This window comes from Anabrus simplex, chromosome 14, assembly GCF_040414725.1.
Source record: "Anabrus simplex isolate iqAnaSimp1 chromosome 14, ASM4041472v1, whole genome shotgun sequence".
Classification (NCBI taxonomy): Eukaryota; Metazoa; Arthropoda; class Insecta; order Orthoptera; family Tettigoniidae; genus Anabrus; species Anabrus simplex.
Window position 1 is genome coordinate 95,198,081 of NC_090278.1, and position 19,734 is coordinate 95,217,814.

The following is a 19,734-nucleotide window of genomic DNA, read 5'->3' on the forward strand; positions in this document are numbered from 1 at the left end:
AAGACTTGAACACGGGAGTCGGCCAACAAGCAAGACATGAACGTTCATGTGTATAAAGTGCTCCCATATATTGTATTCATCTTGTACATATATATAAGTTAGTTTTAAGTGAGATATGTTTTATCAACTAATTTTAAGATCTTAAACATACTATTTTAGACATACAATGCATTGTTGTACATAGTGACATATATGCCAGTTCACGTTACGACATGCCCCATTTGGATGTGACCTAATGTTTATTATCGTATGACATTCCTTTGACAATACAATCTTACAATCTTAATCATAGCTTCATCACATAGATATGTATGCATGGTTCAGCTGAGGATGACCTTATGTAAAGGGTCGAAACCAGTCCTGTAGCATAATAAATGCAATAAATAAGTATTGATATGTGGAAATCCTTTCCTATATTAATTGTCTACAAGATTGTTTCAATGGTTCTGGAGGGATCTGGACCCACGCATCTTGCATTGCTACCCACAATTGGTCTTGTGTAATTGGTGCAGGGTTCATGGAGCGTATGCCAGCATCGATAGCATCCCATAAATGCTCAACTGGATTAACATTTGGGGGATCTGAAGAGACAATCTGTGGTCGTAATTTCACTGGAGTGCTCCTCCAACCACCTGCGTGCCACCACAGAGTGGTGACATGGTGCACTGTCCTGTTGAAACATGGCATCTCCATCAGGGTACCCTATGGCCACAAAGAGAGGCAGACGGTCTGAAAGAATGTCCGCATAACGTGCAACTAATATAATAGTTTGAGGGATGTTCCACCATTCAACACATTGTAAAATATATTAAATTTATTAAGTGAAGAATGGTTTAGACTCCCTTGGAGTCCAAGTACGAAGGATGAGTTCTCCACCTAATCAATACTTTATTTTACAAAGTGTCAATATTATTTACATAAAAAGACAGTACCGGTTTCGACCCGTAAATAGATCATCTTCAGCTGCTAGTGAACCTACTTAATAGCGACTACAGAATAAATACTACTAAAATTAAACAAGAATGCCATTAAATAAACATGATACCACTATTCTAAAATTACTTAATGTTAAGATATATACATATGGTACAGTTTTGGGGTTAAGGGGCTATTTTCAACTATTACATTTACTGAGGCTGAAATTGGATACAGTTCTTAGAGTTTATCAAGAATCACTGATATTCAGGTGTCAAGTTATCTGTGTTAAATGCCATTATTATGTCCAACGGTTTATGAGATCTTTAAAGTGCATTGTTGTGCCGAAAATATTCGGGGGTGTCGTGTTCCTTAGAATAAGAGGTTCAGCAACCAGTTCACGGACACATAGCTTATACTCCGTCTATATCACTGCTGAAAAATATGTTAGTGAGTGCCACTATTCTAAAAAATACTTAATATTAAGATATATACATATGGTACAGTTATGGGGTTGAAGGGTTTTACACTGGCCCCATGATTACCACATATTACAAAAGTTCCATTTGCTGAGGTTGAAATTGGATACATTCTTAGGGTTTATGGAGAATCATTGACATACTGGTGTCAGGCTCAGATATCCAATGTTAAATGCAAGTACCATGTCCAACGGTTATTCAAGGTGCATTGTTGGAACGCAAATATGTGGGGACGTCGTGTTCATTAGAATAAGAGGTTTAGTAACCTGTTTACAGATACATAGCTCTTTCTCAGTCTATATCAATGATAAAAAACAAGGTAGTTTATATTAGACTTCCTTATTGAGGTTTACGTTGCTGTGCGTGACATATTGAAATCAGTGAAAGCTAGTTGTGGGTGCTCCTCTCTTTATATTTGCATTCCCTCATGTAAATTTAAAAATCTGAGAAAGAAGAAAAGGAAGGTAGGTATCAGAATAACTGATAGAGTGTGCCGGTTAAATAGGTTGTATATACGGTATGTGTGTGTGTTACGTGTGAGCTCGATATGTCCTTGAGCATAGTTAGGAGCGTGCTGCACATTGTTGCGTGTACGTCGTGTGGCTGTCGTAGCGTTGAGAAAGACAGGTGGTGGGGAGGGGGGAGCAGCTTGTTGAGGGGGTGGTGGGGAGGGGGGGAGCAGCTTGTGGAGGGGGTGGTGTGGAGTGAGGCATGTATTATGGGGCGTATACGGGCCCTTGTTTGCTGATTCTTTTTAAATATGTGTCTTTTAGAAAGGGTACGGCTGTGTTGAAAAGGATGTTTGTTTTATCTGCGACTTCGTTTAAGTTGAAGTGGGGATTAGCGTTTTGGACCATGTTGATGTATAAATCTTCCATTATACTGAGGAATGGGCCTGAGGGGTTTATATTTAAAATTTCCGTGTCATTCTCCATATTGGTGAATTTATGCTTGTGTTCTTCAACATGTTTCCCTATGGATGAAAAGTGATTATATTTAGTGGCATTGATGTGTTCATTGTATCGGATAGAAAAACTCTGCCTGTGCGCCCAATGTAGCTAGCTTCGCAGTCGTTGCATTTTATGCGGTATACTCCTGAGTGGCTGTATTTGTAATCTAAACAGTAATTTAAGCATCCTCGAAATATAAGAATTCATTAACTTACTAGAATTTGCCCTAAACAATAATTACTTTAGATTCCATGACACTATCTACAAAGAGCAAGGCCTTCCCATGGGTTCATCAGCCTCAGGAATACTAGCTGAGATCTACATAGACCAATTAGAACATTCAGAAATTAGCAAAATTAACAATATATCATTCTGGTGCAGATTTGTAGACGACATCTTCGTTGTTATAGACCGCAGGTCCACAAATGCAAAACATCATACTTGAACAGCTAAACAAAATAGATCCACATATAAAATTTACTACGGAAACTGAGAAAGATCGCACTTTGAACTATTTTGACTTATCTGTCACTAAAACTGAAGACCACTTAACATACAAAATCTACAGGAAACCTACACAAACCTCCAACACAATAAAAATTGTTTCCACTCACCTGAACGCACACAAAAAAGCGGCATACTACAGCATGATTTACAGAGCTTTCAACATACCTCTCTCTCAAGAAGGATTGAAAAAGGAACTGAACATAATTCACGAAATAGCGGAGCATAATGGATACAACAGAAACATGATAAACAAAATCATTCACAAAATAAAACATCAGCCGAAATCTAAATTAAGCAGAAACAATGAAACTAAGAAAGACTATGCACTTTTTACATTTAACATCATTTAACAACACCCACATCCACCCCATAACCAATATTTCCAAAAGACACAATCTAAGAATAGCTTACAGAACCTCATGTAATAATGCTTCTATCTTACACAACACTAAATCGGTCAATGAAAATAACAAATACAGCCAGAATAGCGGTATCATGTTTATTTAATGGCATTCTTGTTTAATTTTAGTAGTATTTATTCTGTAGTCGCTATTAAATAGGTTGACTAGCAGCTGAAGATGACCTATTTACGGGTCGAAACCGGTACAGTCTTTTTATGTAAATAATATTGACACTTTGTAAAATAAAGTATTGATTACGTGGAGAACTCATCCTTCATACTTGTACTTGAACAATCAATACGGACCATGAAACTAACAGATTATAGTATCCCTTGGAGTCATCATCAGTTCTTGTAGAATATCAAATCAAGGGGAATCTGATAACAATCATCATTAGGGTAGCCTACATACATCTCGATTGGTTGACATAAGACACCATAATAAAAGTATACATGTAATGGCGATTGTCTAAAAACATATCAATGGGTTGTAAAACATAGTGACAAATTATGCTCACAATGACATGAAACATTTTGCACTTTGAGAAAGATCTTGGCTCTGGGTTTAAATACTGTCGTGTGTTTGTAGAAAACGGAGCAGACTGTCGGTCTTGTTACAATCAATTTGAAAATATGTGAATCAGTTGAAATAAAAAACTAATGAAACATTATATACATACTGACTGAAGACGCTTGGCACTTTAAGTTCTTGGTTCTGGATTGAAAATACTGCCGAATGTTTGTGGAACACTGAACAGCCTTGTTACGAAAACATGTGAACCTTTTAAAACAAAACTTAATGACTAATTATACCACACAATCACATGAAACGTTTAGTAATTTACGAAAGTTTTTGGATCTGAGCTAAAACACTGCACGTGTTTGAAGAACATGGAATAGATTTGTTGGACTTGTTTCATCTACTTGGAAAAATGAAACAGTTGAAATATATACTCTGACTTGAAACACTTGTATATTAAGAAAGTTTATGGGTCTGATTTAAAATTATTGCCTTGTTTTGTGTTTCTACAAACACATGGCAATAATTTATATGTATAATGTATCTGACTTTGAGATACTTCAAATAACAAATAAAGGGCCTATCATGAACATTACTGAAAATTGTTTTATTCATTGCAATCAATATTTCATCACAACTGTAATTTGAATGAAATTTCCGAGAACTCATATTCTTTTTTATCTCTTAATTAAATGGCTAAAAAATATCAGACTCCCAAAAAACAACTCTTATCTTTCACACTATACGTAAGATACATCCCCATCAGTTACCCCCACTACCACATCCTTCCGCTCCTCCCTAGTTCTCTGGCAGTTGCCACGCCTTTACCCCTCCCTTACCCTCTCCGTGCCATTGCATCCATCAGTCCAGCTCTGTCTGCCGGTCAAACAGGCTGCTCAATGTTAGTTTGTTTTTAGTAATTTTTTCCATTCTTCTTTCCTTTTGCCTAAATCGGCTTTTAATTTCTTCTTCAGGTTCCGACTCCCATATTGAAGTGGGAACAAAACTTTTACAGATCTAAGTCCATCATATAATCGTTTATTCTTTTGGAACCGCCAAACTACGGATCAACCAAGTGCCAACTTCACATGACAACAAAATTTTGCAGTGCATATTCAACAAGATTAAAGACTAAAGCATATAAAAGTTGGAATATACACTATGTGTATAAAATGGAGTCACCATCATTTTTAAAAGGATTTTATATCATAGTGCATTATCATGTACCATGATTTTATTTAACATTCATCTCTGCACGTGTTGTGTGTTTTAAATTGTTTTAAGATTGTGTGTTTGCCTGATTTGACACTTTAGCTGATGATGGCACGACATAAGTGCCGAAACTAGTACCTTATATGTGATTAATTCACACTAATAAATGACACTGTATTGAATAGGTGGACCCCTAATAATTTTAATTATTGTAAGCTTTCACAAGCTTTGAAAAAGCAGCAAGAAAAATGAATTGACAGATTAACGAAGGAAATTTTTTTTTTTTTGCTATTTGCTTTACGTTGCACCGACATAGATATGTCTTACGGTAACGATGGGGTAGGAAAGGCCTAGGAAATGGAAGGAAGCGGCCATGGCCTTAATTAAGGTACAACCCCGGCATTTGCCTGGTGTGAAAATGGGAAACCACGGAAAACCATCTTCAGGGCTGCCGACAGTGGGGCTCGAACCCACCATCTCCCGATTACTGGATACTGGCCGCACTTAAGCGACTGCAGCTATCGAGCTCGATGAAGGAAAAATTAAGTAGGTCTACATGCCCGTAACCAAGAAAGAATACCCTAGTGGAATTACATTCACAGAAATTGGCTCGTATTAAGTTTGATGTGAGTAGCTTTCCCTACCTTAGATTAGAAGTTACTTCCAAGAACAATATTAGTTCTGAAATCCAAAAACGTATACTGTCTGCTAACAAGTGCTATCATGGCCTCAGAAAACATTTCAAGTCTAAGCTGTTGTTGAGGAAAACTAAAGTTCTAATGTATAAATTTTTAGTAAGGCCTGTATAAACATATAGTGCTGAGACCTGGACACACTCAAAATCTGATGAAAGACAGCTTGGTATATTTTAAAGAAGGATTTTGAGGTAAATTTTTGGGCCAGGGGAGAAAAACTGTCTGAAGAAGAAGAAGATATAATCATGAACTGTATTTATATAATGAACCAAACATTGTGAATCGCATAAAGATCAGAAGGTTGGAGTGGGCAGAACATGTGCTGCGTGCTAAAGAAGATATTTAATGCAATGCTAGAAGGAAAAAGGAAAGTTGGAAGAGCAAAGTTAAGGTGGGAAGAAGGGGTGAGAGATGATGTAAAGATAATTGGAATCAAGAATTGGTGGAGCTCTGCACTTAACAGGAAAGAGTGGGGAAAAGTTGTTCAGAAGGCCAAGGTCCACAGAGGGCTGTCATGCCAGTGATGATGATTAATGTTAGTTGTTATCTCCCACTGGTCGGAAATGTACACAGTATATTTGTTGGAGTAAAAGTAACTTCTTATGGACACTTGCTTTAACTACATTTATCGTTACATTCCCGGAACCCTCTGGCCTTATCATTTGATATTCCACTCCTATATTAACTGGTTTATTATTATTCTTGCTCTTCTTACATGTTCTCAATTATCGAACATCGGACTCGCCCAACAGCCTGTTACAATGTCCGGCAAGAAAAATACTTCCATCTTACCTGGCTGTATTTTGTCTTGGCAGTCGAACGTCCAAGATCCCAGGGTGGAAACTCTTGATCACCTCAAGAGGAGGGCGTTTCGTTGGGAACTGGATGTACACTTCTGAGCCAGGCTTGGATCGTACTGCAACAGCTCGCGCTTTCTTTTTTGGACCGTCAACCCTTATGAAATCTTCTGCAGGTTTTGCAACAAAAGGAGAAAGTTTCCAAGACTTCTCCATGATAACAAATTTGGAGGGAACTTGATGTAAGGCAATCTTCTTCACTCAAAGATCTTCCTAGAACAAAAGAGAACCATTCAACAGATACAGCTGAAAACAATTCCTGACCCTACCCCCTGCCGTTCCAGACCTATGCACCCAACTGGAATCCAGCTCCTCGGCTGAATAGTCAGCAGAGTGAGCTTCGATTCGATTCCTGGATGAGACGAGGATTTTAATAGTAAACTGGTGGAGCTGTGATGCTCTGCAGCATTCGTTATAAATAGGTCAGATGACTTGTCTTGATCTGTTCAACAATAATAAAGGTGTTTTAATTTGTTCCACCTATTCAATACTTATATTTTCACTTATAGAGGTTACATAAATAGATTCGAAAAAATTTTCAATACGGACCTAAAATGAGGTTTATAACATGTAACTGTCTTGATCTGCCGGTCGTAGTCATATTGTTTTGCCTGCCCTTTCCAACAGTTTTATGAACATTTCATACCGGTACATAACAACCGATTCATTCGTAATGTAGTTTGTAACACTTCTTTCCATACAATATTCACAGTGCTTCGATCATTCGGGCGTATGCAGATCTTAACATTTTCAAACGATCTTGCCCAAGATAGTGCAACCTACAACTGGCCGTGGCGGGTAAGTAGACACCCATTCCTTCAAGAGTTTGTCCCTGCAGTTTACTACTGGTAATGGTCATCCAAAAGGCTAGTCAACTTGATACCTTCCCATCTGTGCATACATCAATGTTTTCTATTAGCAGCATGTACATTATTAGGAAAGTTCTGCCATCTGTTGAGTATATTCAGAAGCTGGAGAGGTTCAGAGAATCAGAGTATCCAGCAAAGAAAGGTATTCTTCAGAGGAAGTGTATACTCTCTGGCTTGACAGGCAGTAATCATACATGGCTGCATGCAATCACGTTACTAAGGATGAAGATCATATATCAGAACATTAATGAAAGTGTTAGTCGCTTAGCAACCTGCTAAGTAGAATGTATTGCGGGTTAGGGTGAGCCTTCGCCTGCAATTATTGGAGTTATCATTTAATGATTTGATTTTATGATTATTCAAAGTTGGCCGAACTTAAAAACCTATCAATGTCTCATGATTCACTGGCAGGTCATTCCGGAGAGAATAAAACAAAATGAACCAAACTGATCCAGTAGAACGGATGGATGGATTTGCCAAAGCTGTTTTTAGTACACTATTTTAATATGTAGATTGTTAATTCCTTTGGCTTGGGGTCTGCCCCCAACATGCCTGCCACATGGGAGACGCCGCCCTCCCTCATAGGGGATCTGCATAAGGCTAGCAAAGAGAGACATAATTAATGCACCTGTGCAAACTGCACAAAAATCAAAATAACTGGTAGCTCTACACAGATTTAAGGAAAAAGGATAAACTGCTAATTTGAAAAAAAAAAGAAATTAAATACAGTCAACCCCATATAACTTATATTGCCACCTCAGTTACTGACCAAGATGAGCAACGAACACATATTACTGATGAAAGTAGCATATTTATTTATATATGTATTAAATATCCTGATAGTTTGAACCCTATTGTACATGAGTATACTATGGTTATAGTTTTGATCAGTTTTTTAAATTATTGGTCCTTGACACAAAATTAGGAAACTAAATTATAATCATCACTGGGCTGGAAAGGGTTAAGTAACTGCTGTAGCAGCAGGATTTCCCAAACAGATGGTACAATGCCTGTGAAAATTCCACAGTTATTTAAGTGACACTCAAGTTCGAATGTTGTCCTTCCAAACATGGCACAGTCGAACAGTAAATGGTCCACCATTTGTGAAGATCCACAAACGCACAAGTAATCACCTGCAATGTTAATTCGGAAGCGTTCAAAGTAGGGCTTAAAACTTTCCATGGCTGCAGACAAACTGAATGAAAATGAATTCGGGCACTAATATTTTGCATTGGAGTTGGCTATGTATGTTGGGAAAAAATAGTTCTCTTGTGACAGACCCTTTTGTACTTTATGTCCAGAGGTTGTTTCACTGTCTTATTAGATTCGTTTTGATGTGGGCTTTTGTATAGCTTGGGGGTGATTTGTTGTAGGTGATTTCTAAGTTGGATGAAGAGTCTGCCTTTGTGAGGCTGCACTCTAGATCTTATAATAGCAACTACTGGATAGACACTGTGCTTGTCATTGATTGTGTTCAATGCAGCCTGCGAGTCATTTAATATCCGAGCGCTACTACTGTTGTGTTCACACCACTCCACAGCAGACTTGATGGCCCATATCTTGGCTTGAAATACTGAGCAGCTGGATGACAACTGGTACTGGGCTGAAAACACTTCTCTTAGACAATAACAATTTCTTTCAACATGACAATAAGAATGTAACAAGATGACTTCATTTTTACAGATGTAACAACAACACAGTGTGCATTTAGCATTAAGACTCACAGCAAGTGACCTTTATAAATAAGAAAGTAGCACAGTAACTACCTCGATATAATGCCACCTCCACCATTGGCAGTACACACACAGAAGTGTCGTATAGTGAAAAAACTGACTCCTAAGTGAAAATTATATTTTTCCACCTTTGAATACACTGTTAATAAAGACTTTACACTCATCATCATCATTTCCCCTTATCCAGCTCCTGCCGGGTCGGTGTATTTATGGCACTTCTCCATCTTCCTCTTTCCTTTGCCCTTGCACTTTGCCTCCAACATCTGTGTTGTAATTCTATTCTCCTCCATCCTCTTTACCTTAGTTTATTCTTTTCATTTAGCTTTCCTATCACAACTTCCTTCCCAACATCTTCATTCCTCACTTTGTCTTTCTTATCGTACTTCTTAGGAATTTCATCTCACTGGCTTGAATTCTACTCTCTAGCCTGCTCGTCAAAATCCAAATCTCAGCTGCAGTCAGTAAGGGTACATAGTACATTTTGCACATTATCTCTGTACTTTCCCTTGGTACTTCTATGCTCCAAACAAGTTTTCTTATACTTTGGTAGAATGCATTACTCTGCTGTACACTCCTGCTAATCTCCATGTCCACCCTAGCATTTTGCATTAATTCACTTCCTATGTATTTAAAGCTGTCCACAATTTCCAGACTCTGACTTCCAATTTTCACAGTGGCCTTTCCTTGCCTTTCCACTCTCGACATCACCATAGTCTTGCTTTTCTCCGTACTGATTTTCATACCGTATTTCTCAATTTTTTCGTTCTGTACATCTATTTGTTGTTGCACTTCTTTGCTGTTCTTTCCCCAGATCACATCATCTGCAAATAGCAGTATCTTCATCTCTTTATCTCCATAGGCCTCCTTTGTTTCCTTTACTATTTTGTCCATGACCATAATAAACAAGAGGTGCCAGCACACTCCACTGTCTTACACCAGTCTTATTCCTAAACAATTCTGTCTTTCCAACCGGGGTCAGTACTCTGCTAACACACTTGTTTCTAATAATAAATAATGAAAATATTTCTTTTATAACACCAGAATATGTCTTGGTTCCTGTTGGACTATCATCAGCTGACTAGCAAATAAATTAACAAGACACATTCTAAAACATTACTAGAAAAATATGATTTATAAAAGAGATAGGGTGTTGTGAAAAATATAACCCACCCCCATGGTGCAACAGCCCCGAAGGACCCTGGCCTACCAAGTGACCGCAGCTCAGCCCGAAGGCGTGCAGATTACGAGGTGTCATGTGGTCAGCACGACGGATCCTCTCGGCCGTTATTCTCGGCTTTGTAGACCGGGGCCACCATCTCACCGTCAGATAGCTCCTCAACTGTAATCACGTAGGCTGAGTGGACCTCCAGCCAGCCCTCAGATGCAGGTAAAAATCCCTGATCTGGCCGGGAATCTCCGGGTAAGAGGCAGGCACGCCACCCCTACACCGCAGGGCCGGCGTGAAAAATATAAGTCCATTTAAATATAGCACAACGATGCAGACTTATGGCACCAGCTAGTGTCACGTACGACAGGCTGTTGCACAACCTACAAGGAAAAGAGAAGGATATTTGAGAGTATGTCTACTCAATTGAGGCCATGACTCACCGGAGATGTACACAAGCAAACTACCAACTGAGGCACGTCGTCACCAGAGTGGTAGTTAACGGATTCATTTCAAGCTATACAGGAACATTCAATTCTACGAACCAAATGCACAATGTGTGTGTGTGTGTGTGTGTGTGTAAGTTGTATGATCAGTAATGCAAAAGATATCATATCAAGAAGTGTAATTTGAGAATCTGTGCAATCAGTGGGCTTATAAAGGACTACCACTAACGCACACTGTACAACTGCTATTATGGCTGTTTCATAAAATTTTCCTATAGAAAATATATTAAATTTTCCACATTTTCAATAATATTACATATCAGTTTTATGACCTGAAAATTGTTAATCTTTGGTCATGCTCAAAAACTAAAACAGTATGTTTCAGTTCTTTTCAATCTTCTTCAGCTGTATACTTTAAAAATGATACAATATACATATATATATACCAAGAAAAGGAAGTGGAAAATAGAATACTCTCTGCCCATGCAGCTTACGGCCGCCTCTCCCACAGAGTTTTCTTGAATAAGAATCCTCAAAATATATAGGCCTATATATATCAAACTAATGGTGTACCTTACCGGGTGAGTTAGTCGATATGCAGAGTTTTCATTATAATGGCAGTTCCCTTTGCCTACTAACAATCACAATCGATATGGGGAGTCTTCATTACACCAGGCGAGTTGGCCGTGCGGTTAGAGGCGCGCGGCTGTGAGCTTGCATCCCGGAGATAGTGGGTTCGAATCCCACTGTCTCAGCAGCCCTGAATATGGTTTTCCGTGGTTTCCCATTTTCACACCAGGCTGTACCTTAATTACGGCCAAGGCCGCTTCCTTCCAATTTCTAGGCCTTTCCTATTCCATCGTCGCCATAAGACCTATCTGTGTCGGTGCAACGTAAAGCCATTAGCGAAAAAAGTGTGCCAAGCTGTAGTCATAACATTACTATATGGATGTGAAACCTGGACACATTATCGTGACATAAACAAACTGGAGCGCTTTTATCAGCAGAAACTTAGATCCATCATGAACATCAAATGGGATGACTACATAAGCAATGTGGCAGTTCTTCACAAGGCACACAGGAAAAACATAGAAGCCTTCATCATCACTCATTGGCTTAGATTGGTTGGTTACATCCCAAGGGCGGTGCGTGGTATTGTTGCAGGGTTGCACAACTCCCAATAATTTTACCCCCTTCATTGGTCGTCTTTTCTTCCTATTTTGCAGTTTAATAAACCTAACATGTACTCTAAAATGTGTTAAAACCAACCATCTTTTGTCGTTCGATGTACTAATGCTCCGTAACGGACCATTAAACTCCGCCGTCTTCAAATCAAACTCAGGGGGTTGACTTTCCTATGCCAAACTCCCTAGCGCACAGCGCGCCGCTATTTAGTTTCAGCAGGGACGAGCCTAAGCCTGTATACGATGTATAGCATCAGGTAGCAAGCCCGCCAGTATCGGTCCTAGGGAGTTGCACGAGAACAGCAAGTCCCCTAACGAAAAACAATTTCAAATGTCCCCGTTAGATTGCACCACTCTGCAGAGATGACTTAATCCCTGCTTTCTCTCCTCTCGCAACGGTAATTTCTTTTCCACGCTACTAGGGTAAGCTGTACCGCACCATTCACAATGTTACCAACATTTGTATTTCATGGGCAATCATGACCATTTTTTAAATCGCAAAATTTGTTTTGAGGATATACTTTCGGAGGAAACGTTTTCTCAACAGCATAATTTCATGTTATACTTTTGTCAACCGTAAAACGAGCTTTGTGACAACATTGTCACATGTCGATTGTTGATAAACGGCTGGACTATTGCGATTTGCGACATGGAGTTGTTGGTGTTACTGTAGACGTTATGTTTACATTTATCACGTGTAAGTCTTGGTGTGTTTTCAGGTGATTGAGTGTTTTGGTTGTAGATAGTTTTTCTGTGCGTTATTATTATAACTGATGGATTCTAGATTGTGAGTAAGAGTTTGTCACAAAGCTGCCGGTGTTAGTGTAGTTTAGTTTGACTATTTGTTGGTGTCGTGTCATGGCATTATCGGTCAAATCTATCACCTGTGGGTGTATTAGTATTTTGTTTTAACTGAATGTTAGGTTTGAAATATTAACTTTTCAAAGTGTAATCTCATGTGTAGCGGAGTGTGTGTGAAAATGAATACTGTAAGTAATTTACAAGTTAGAGAGTTTTTCCAGCTTTCTGATGAGGAGAAACTTACCGTAAAGACACTCGAAAGACCATTACCGGACTTAAATATTGTGCAGAATATTAATACTGGAAATTGACAGTTCAGGAGGGTGTTTAAAAGGGATATTTATACAAATAGTGATTGGTTATGTGGTTGCGAACTTAAAAATGCGTTATTCTGCTTCCCGTGCTTGTTGTTTGGTGGGGAACCCGCGTGGACCAAAAGTAGGAGTTACGGACATAAACAATTTAAGAACCAAAGTAAAGAAACATGAATCTTCAGCTGTTCACATTCAAAACTTTTTAAACTGACACTTTTTGGAACTGTCAATGTAGCTGCACAACTCGAAAGTGCGTATAGAAGGAAAATTGCGGAGTATAACGAAGAAGTTAGGCATAACAGATATGTGTTAAATATTTTAATAAACTGTATTCGTTTCTGCGGTTCTTTTGAACTGGCCTTAAGGGGGCATGATGAAACTGAGTCATCATCAAACCCAGGTGTTTTCAGAGGACTAATTAATTTTAGCACTGAATTGGATGCCGTGCCAAAAAGTCATTTGGAAAAGGCAACTGTTTTCAAAGGAACATCCAAAACAATTCAAAATGAACTTTTGAAAATTATGTTGGAGGTACTTCAGGAAGATATATCAAAACAAATAAAGGAATCAGAATTTTTAGATATTATAGCAGATGAAACCAGTGACATTTCCAATATATTCCAGGTGGCTGTTGTTTACTGTTACGTAGTAAGAGGCAAACCAATAGAAAGGTTCTGGAGTTTCCTGTCTCCTGCAAAACATGACGCACAGACATTAGCTGCATGTTTATTGGAAGGATTAAAGAAGCACAAAGTAAATGAAACTCCCCAAAAGTTAATTGCACAGACATATGACGGGGCATCCGTTATGGCTGGTTCCTCTGGTGGGGTACAAGCTATTGTAAAAAAATCCTATCCCAACGCAGAATATGTGCATTGCTATGCACACCAAGTTAATCTTGTAATGAGCAAGGCGGCATCAGTCAACCGCAATGTGAAAATATTTTTTTCAAGTTTGCAAGGAATTTGTGCATTCTTCTCTAACAGCCCACAGCGGACCGTGATACTTGATGAGGTAGTGAAGAAACGTTTGCCACGGGCTTGCCCTACTAGGTGGAACTTTTCAATCACGATGCGTAAATACAGTTTATGATTGCAAGGAAGATCTTATTGAGTGTATGAACCAGATATTGGAAGGTGACTCGGTAATGAGTGAAACTACAATTTGTCAGGCTCTTGGTCATAAGAAAGTTCTTTCCAGTTGTAGTTTCAATTTTTGGCTGGAATTCTTCCGTAAAGTTATGCCACTAGGCGAAGTTCTCTTCGGTCAGCTATAATATAATTTCGTGTGGCTATTTCTAGCTGAGTGCAGCCCTTGTAAGGCAGACCCTCCGATGAGGGTGGGCGGCATCTGCCATGTGTAGGTAACTGCGTGTTATTGTGGTGGAGGATAGTGTTATGTGTGAGTTGCAGGGATGTTGGGGGCAGCACAAACACCCAGTCTCCAAGCCACTGGAATTAACCAATGACGGTTAAAATCCCCGACCCGGCCGGGAATCGAACCCGGGACCCTCTGGACCGAAGGCCAGTACGCTGACCATTCAGCCAACGAGTCGGTTCGGTCAGCTACAACACGGAGACACTGACGCGGGTTCTGCACATAAGGCCGTTTCAGCATTTGAAGTAAACATCTCCAAGATCCGAGAAGAAATTGACCTCACGAGCAGTAGTGAACCTACCGATTACTCATTGAAGAAAAAGAAATTGGACAAAACTGAATGGAAAAGAGAAGCAAAGGAAGTGTGCGATATGATAATTTCCCAGGCTAAAAATCGTTTTAGCTTCTCAGGTCATCTTGTAGCTTCATCATTCTTTCTTCCAGAGTTCTCCTTGTATTGTTTTAAGTTCCCTGAAGGTACCTTACAGACAGTGTGTTCAGTTTATACGTTTTTGGACAAACTAAAACTACGCCATGAACTATCGTCCATCTATTTAGCACAATAATTCAGATCATTGTCGGGTGCTGTTAGTCTAGCAGAGTTTATAATAACAACCTAGAGAAAACATTCAGTCAGTGCTTGAAACTGTTGAAATTAATTCTTACAATCCCCATGATGTCTGTTGAAGCAGAAAGATGTTTTTCTACTTTGAATAGGATAAAAACTTTCTTAAGGAACTCTATGACCCAGGAAAGATTGTCGGCCTTGGCAATGCTTTCTATAGAAAGAGATCTGGTGATGGAAATCGCAGACTTCAATCAACAGGCGACTGACAAGTTTGCATCAATGAAAAACAGGAGGGCAAATTTTCAATTTAAGTGAGGTAAGAATAAATGATGTTATACTGTATAAATAGCCTATTATTTCCTGTGTTTTAATTGCTGGTTATATTTCAGTTTTAGTAGGAATGCAGTTCATTACATACAGATACTAGGGATTCTTGTTATTTCTGTAAGATTCTCATTTAAAATTGCAACATTGAAAATTTTGGTGCAACACCCAGCTTCAGATGCCACCAGCCGCCACTGTTACATCCAGCGTATGAATGATAACAGACGGCCTAAACAACTTCTCATAGCAAAAGGCCGCAAGGTGCTCCTTTGAAATGTTATTAAGACCAGCTTAAGAAGACTATGAATAGCACCAACATAAATGCCAACATCTGGGTAACAACTGCACAAAAACGTGTTCTTCGGCGCAAAGCTACTGCAGAAGGTGTCTCACCGTTTGAGCAGGCATGTTGCAAACAAGAAATTGCAACCCATGAAAAGCAGAAACTGTATCAGATCCAACCGTGTCCTCCACCCACCTTTAGATTTGACCTGTGTGGCCACATGTTTCATGCAAAGATTGGCTTGAACAGTCATCAGCGACATCTCCACAGAGCCGAAAGACTTTTAGAGGAACTGCAGGAGAAAAACGTATTCTCAGAAACGAGTAACAGCTGACGACGATATACAGTCGCAATTCATCAAACAGAATATTCTTATAAAAAATATTGATACACGTTAAAGGATTTACATAGTATACATAAACATTTATAGCACAAATGTGTTCTGGAATGTGAGTTTGTTTTGGTTCATAACCGGGTAACTGTACAAGCCATGCCTTCTCTCATTATGGTGTCCTGGAGTTAAATATACTCTAATACGACTGTAATTTGATCAGAATATATGATTCTCTCTTTGAAACTAATCAAATTGTATGGATTGTCAATAAATTAAAATTTGTATGGGGATTATGACATATATAAAAGTACTATTTCAACAAAATACAATTGTGTTTAAGAGACAACCTTAGCTAGTGTGTTAAGCAATGATGAAAACAAAAATAGTAATTCTAACATTTTCTCATAATAATATTTAGTAGTACTATGAAATATTCAATGCAAATTAAATATAACGGAGATATGCTATCAAACAAGTTGTGTACCTGTACTAATTAGAAATCTGATTCCACAGAATTTATGCATAGCGATATTTGAAAAGCACATCAAAAGCAGAATAAGAGTATAAGCATGAAAAACAATGTTGATTGCTACATCCAGTGTCGAAATGTGTAATGTTATTTCCAGAATACCAGGTTAAATTGTTATTTCATTATTATGTAGCAAATTCATTCATAACAACCAGTAAAACATTTAATTTAAATGGGTGTTATAACATACTATACCATATACAAAAGAAACCTTAAATATTGCACGATCAAATTTGTCCCACTTTTATATGGACGACTCGCTCTAGTGAGTGTGCCCAGCACATTCTGGTGACGTCATCACAGAACAGATTCCTCGCATGCAACACCGAGTCCGGCCTCGGAGTTGTAGGAACTGATTCTCGCGAGATTCGCACACATCACTTCTTCTTGGGTCCCTGGTATCCATAATTAGAGCCCTGCACGAATGCGGACATGCACGGATTTAGTGTCTTGGTGGATGCGAACTGTATGGCAGTGCGGGTAATTTTGCTGATAATTTCTGAATAATGAATTTTATTGATTTTCACTCAGGTATACTGTTATTTTTTCTTGTGGTTAGGTGACCATTGACAGTGGCATGGGAGAATGGTGAAATATAAAGAGCCTTGAGACCACAAAGCCAAAAATCTGACCTAAGGCTAACTGGCTCTTGCCCACAATTAATGGAAGGAACAAAAGTCAATATGCCGGTGTCTGTAGTTGTCACAAGAGAAATCCCTCATGAACCTGTGACTGTAGGGGTTCTGGTGCCAGGTATCAGGCCTATTGTATTATGTTAACAGATCTATCCGTTTCAGAAACCCAGGTGTAATATACCGTAGTTAAATATTTACAATATCCGCGGATAACCATTCCCAGATGCGGATGAAGGAAGTGCGGATAATATTTTGTATATCCGCACACATCTCTCCTTTGCAAGCATTTTAAGGTAACATTTATATATTTAAAGTCATGAAGTTGTGTGTTATATACTAGTGTTGGTATCCTAGAATTCTACCAAAATCTTACCTCTGAAGTGTTACTCTAGGAATAGTTTTGTGTTGGCGATGCCTGTAACCGTACGCACAACACGACAACAGTATAGTGACTAGGGCCTACACCAGTAACTTAATATCTTTTAAGTTCTGCTTTCGAACAGTGTTGACATCTAAAAATTACTGCAATTTCAATCTGCATTCATCTTATTTACGTGAATTAACTAAAATGGATCTGACTGTCAAAAACAACATGCTGCATGCGTTATGGTGCCTACTTATGACCACACCCCCGATGTACTTCACTGTCATTGGTCTTTACTATTGCAGCTCTCCGTTCCTTACGCTGTTGGTACCTATGTGAAAAAGCAACACTTTCTCCTTAATAATAAGAAAGGAATAGCCCACGAATGTGCACATAGTTTTGGCACAAGGGCCTCAAGTAGACTTACTGTTCACACGGCAATCGCCACAGCTCTTTGCTGTAGGCAGTCAGAGATTTCGTGAACCACTGGATGTGATATTGCCACACAGTTTACACGCACATACCTGAAGTACAAGAAAGGACAGATCCTTCCTTTATACTAGCCAGGAACCACCAGCCTGATTCTTACTTACATAGCAGAATGTGTTCCTATTCACCGACCAAGTTTCATATTGTCTCGAAAGAGCTCACATTGTGTGCAAGTACAGGGCTGTCACATTCAGTAGACGTAAGAGAACCACCAATGTGAAAGTTGTCATGGCGTGTGCTACCCTCAGCCCAAAGGTTCTGTCACTACCCGGACCTAACCTATCAAAACCACTGGTGTTGTCACGTGGGATACTAGACGCCTAAAGGCCGCTTTACAGCTAGCCTCAAGGCTTATGCCACCAGACCCCCTTTACTTCCCCCCCCCCCCCAAACCACTGGTCCTGTCACTAGCAAGACGTAATAAACCCCGCCAAATTGTCTTGTCACTAACAATGCAGATATTGGCAGGCCTGTTGAGTGTTATGTAACGTCATCTGAACAGTGCACGTTGGATCTCTTAACCTAACTTCCACCTGCAGGTAGGGAAGGTTTACCCAATTCGAACGTGCATATCTTATGGTGAAGTCAGGCTGAGTGCCACAGACGGTCAAGTCACTGGCCTCTGACCCCAATTTGGCAGGTTCAATCTTGGCTCAGTACGATGGTATTTCAAGGTGCTCTCAGCGTCGTGCGAATAGATTCACCGGGACATAAAAGAACTCGTGCAGGACTACATTCCGGCACCTCAGGGTCTCGGAAAACCGTAAAAGAAGTTAGTGGACGTAAACACATTATTATTATTATTATTATTATTATTTTTGTGAAACCCATGTATGCAGATACTGCCGAGTCTGGTCACTAAATGGTGCAACCCGTAATTTACACCAGTCCAGCCTTTATAAATGAATGCACGTTCCATAGAATTCTTCATGGATTACGCAGTTTTTCTCTTCTTTTTTTTTTTTTTTTTTTTTTTCCTGGAGTTGATGGACATATCTCAGGTCTTCCAGGAAGGTCTCTCGCTCTTTCTATAAACAAATCTTCAAGGGTTAAACTTTCAAACACATTTAACTTTTTTTAAAGACGACTTTCACTTTTTCTGGAGTACTGGGCTGCGAGAAGTAAAGTAATGATAAACTGTCTCCTTAAGTTATTCAACATCTGCCTCAATCCAACTCCCGGATAATACTTTACCCTGCTTATTACATTACTATAAATCTTCACGAAAGAAAATTTTACCTTCTAAACGCAAGCAGAAATTTCATAAAATAGAAACATGATTAATAAACATGAAGAGCGCCGGATAACATCATATATCCTTTATATAAAAACTCATCCGATAGACAAAACTAATCTTGATTGGCAAATGACTCACTGCTTGGACTGATATAGTAACATGACAACGCTCAAAATCTGGTATAATACCTTTCTTTCAGAACACATGTCTGCACAATTTATTTCTAATTTCCATGCATTCCCATATGATACGCACGTGTTGAATGCAATGTCGCTGGGTCAACGTGAATCTGACGTGAATCTTCTTCTTGTGCTTGAAGTGGATTTGGGCTCGTTATTTCGCCCAGACACGATAAACCTTCTTCTTCTTCTACGAGCTAGCTCGTTGTTCTTCTTCTTGGTGATGTTGTTGGGCTTTTAATATGTTACTTTGCCCAGTCCAAAATCCCTTATTTGATGAAAAAACACACCAATCTATGAGAACACTTTGTACTCTACACATTTACACTAGTATAGGCCACCATCTCAAAATCACAGATCACACAAAG

General features: G+C 39.1%; 1 protein-coding gene across 4 annotated transcripts in view; it reads right to left on the reverse strand.

Moving 5' to 3' along the window:
- LOC136885411 (uncharacterized) overlaps positions 1-19,574 on the reverse strand; it is a 34,158-nt gene extending 14,584 nt beyond the window's left edge. The window contains exons 1-3 of one of the 4 annotated variants that reach the window (XM_067157932.2): positions 19,376-19,426; positions 15,795-15,891; positions 6,471-6,748 (exon numbers count right to left, since the gene is read on the reverse strand). In XM_067157932.2, coding sequence (XP_067014033.2) covers positions 6,471-6,691 — 221 coding nt within the window. In that variant the 5' untranslated portion in view covers positions 6,692-6,748; positions 15,795-15,891; positions 19,376-19,426. Of the gene's footprint in view, positions 1-6,470; positions 6,749-15,794; positions 15,892-19,375 lie in introns of all 4 variants that reach the window. The other 3 variants (XM_067157933.2, XM_067157931.2, XM_067157934.2) reach the window with 3 other exon arrangements.
- Positions 19,575-19,734: the final 160 nt, after the last annotated feature.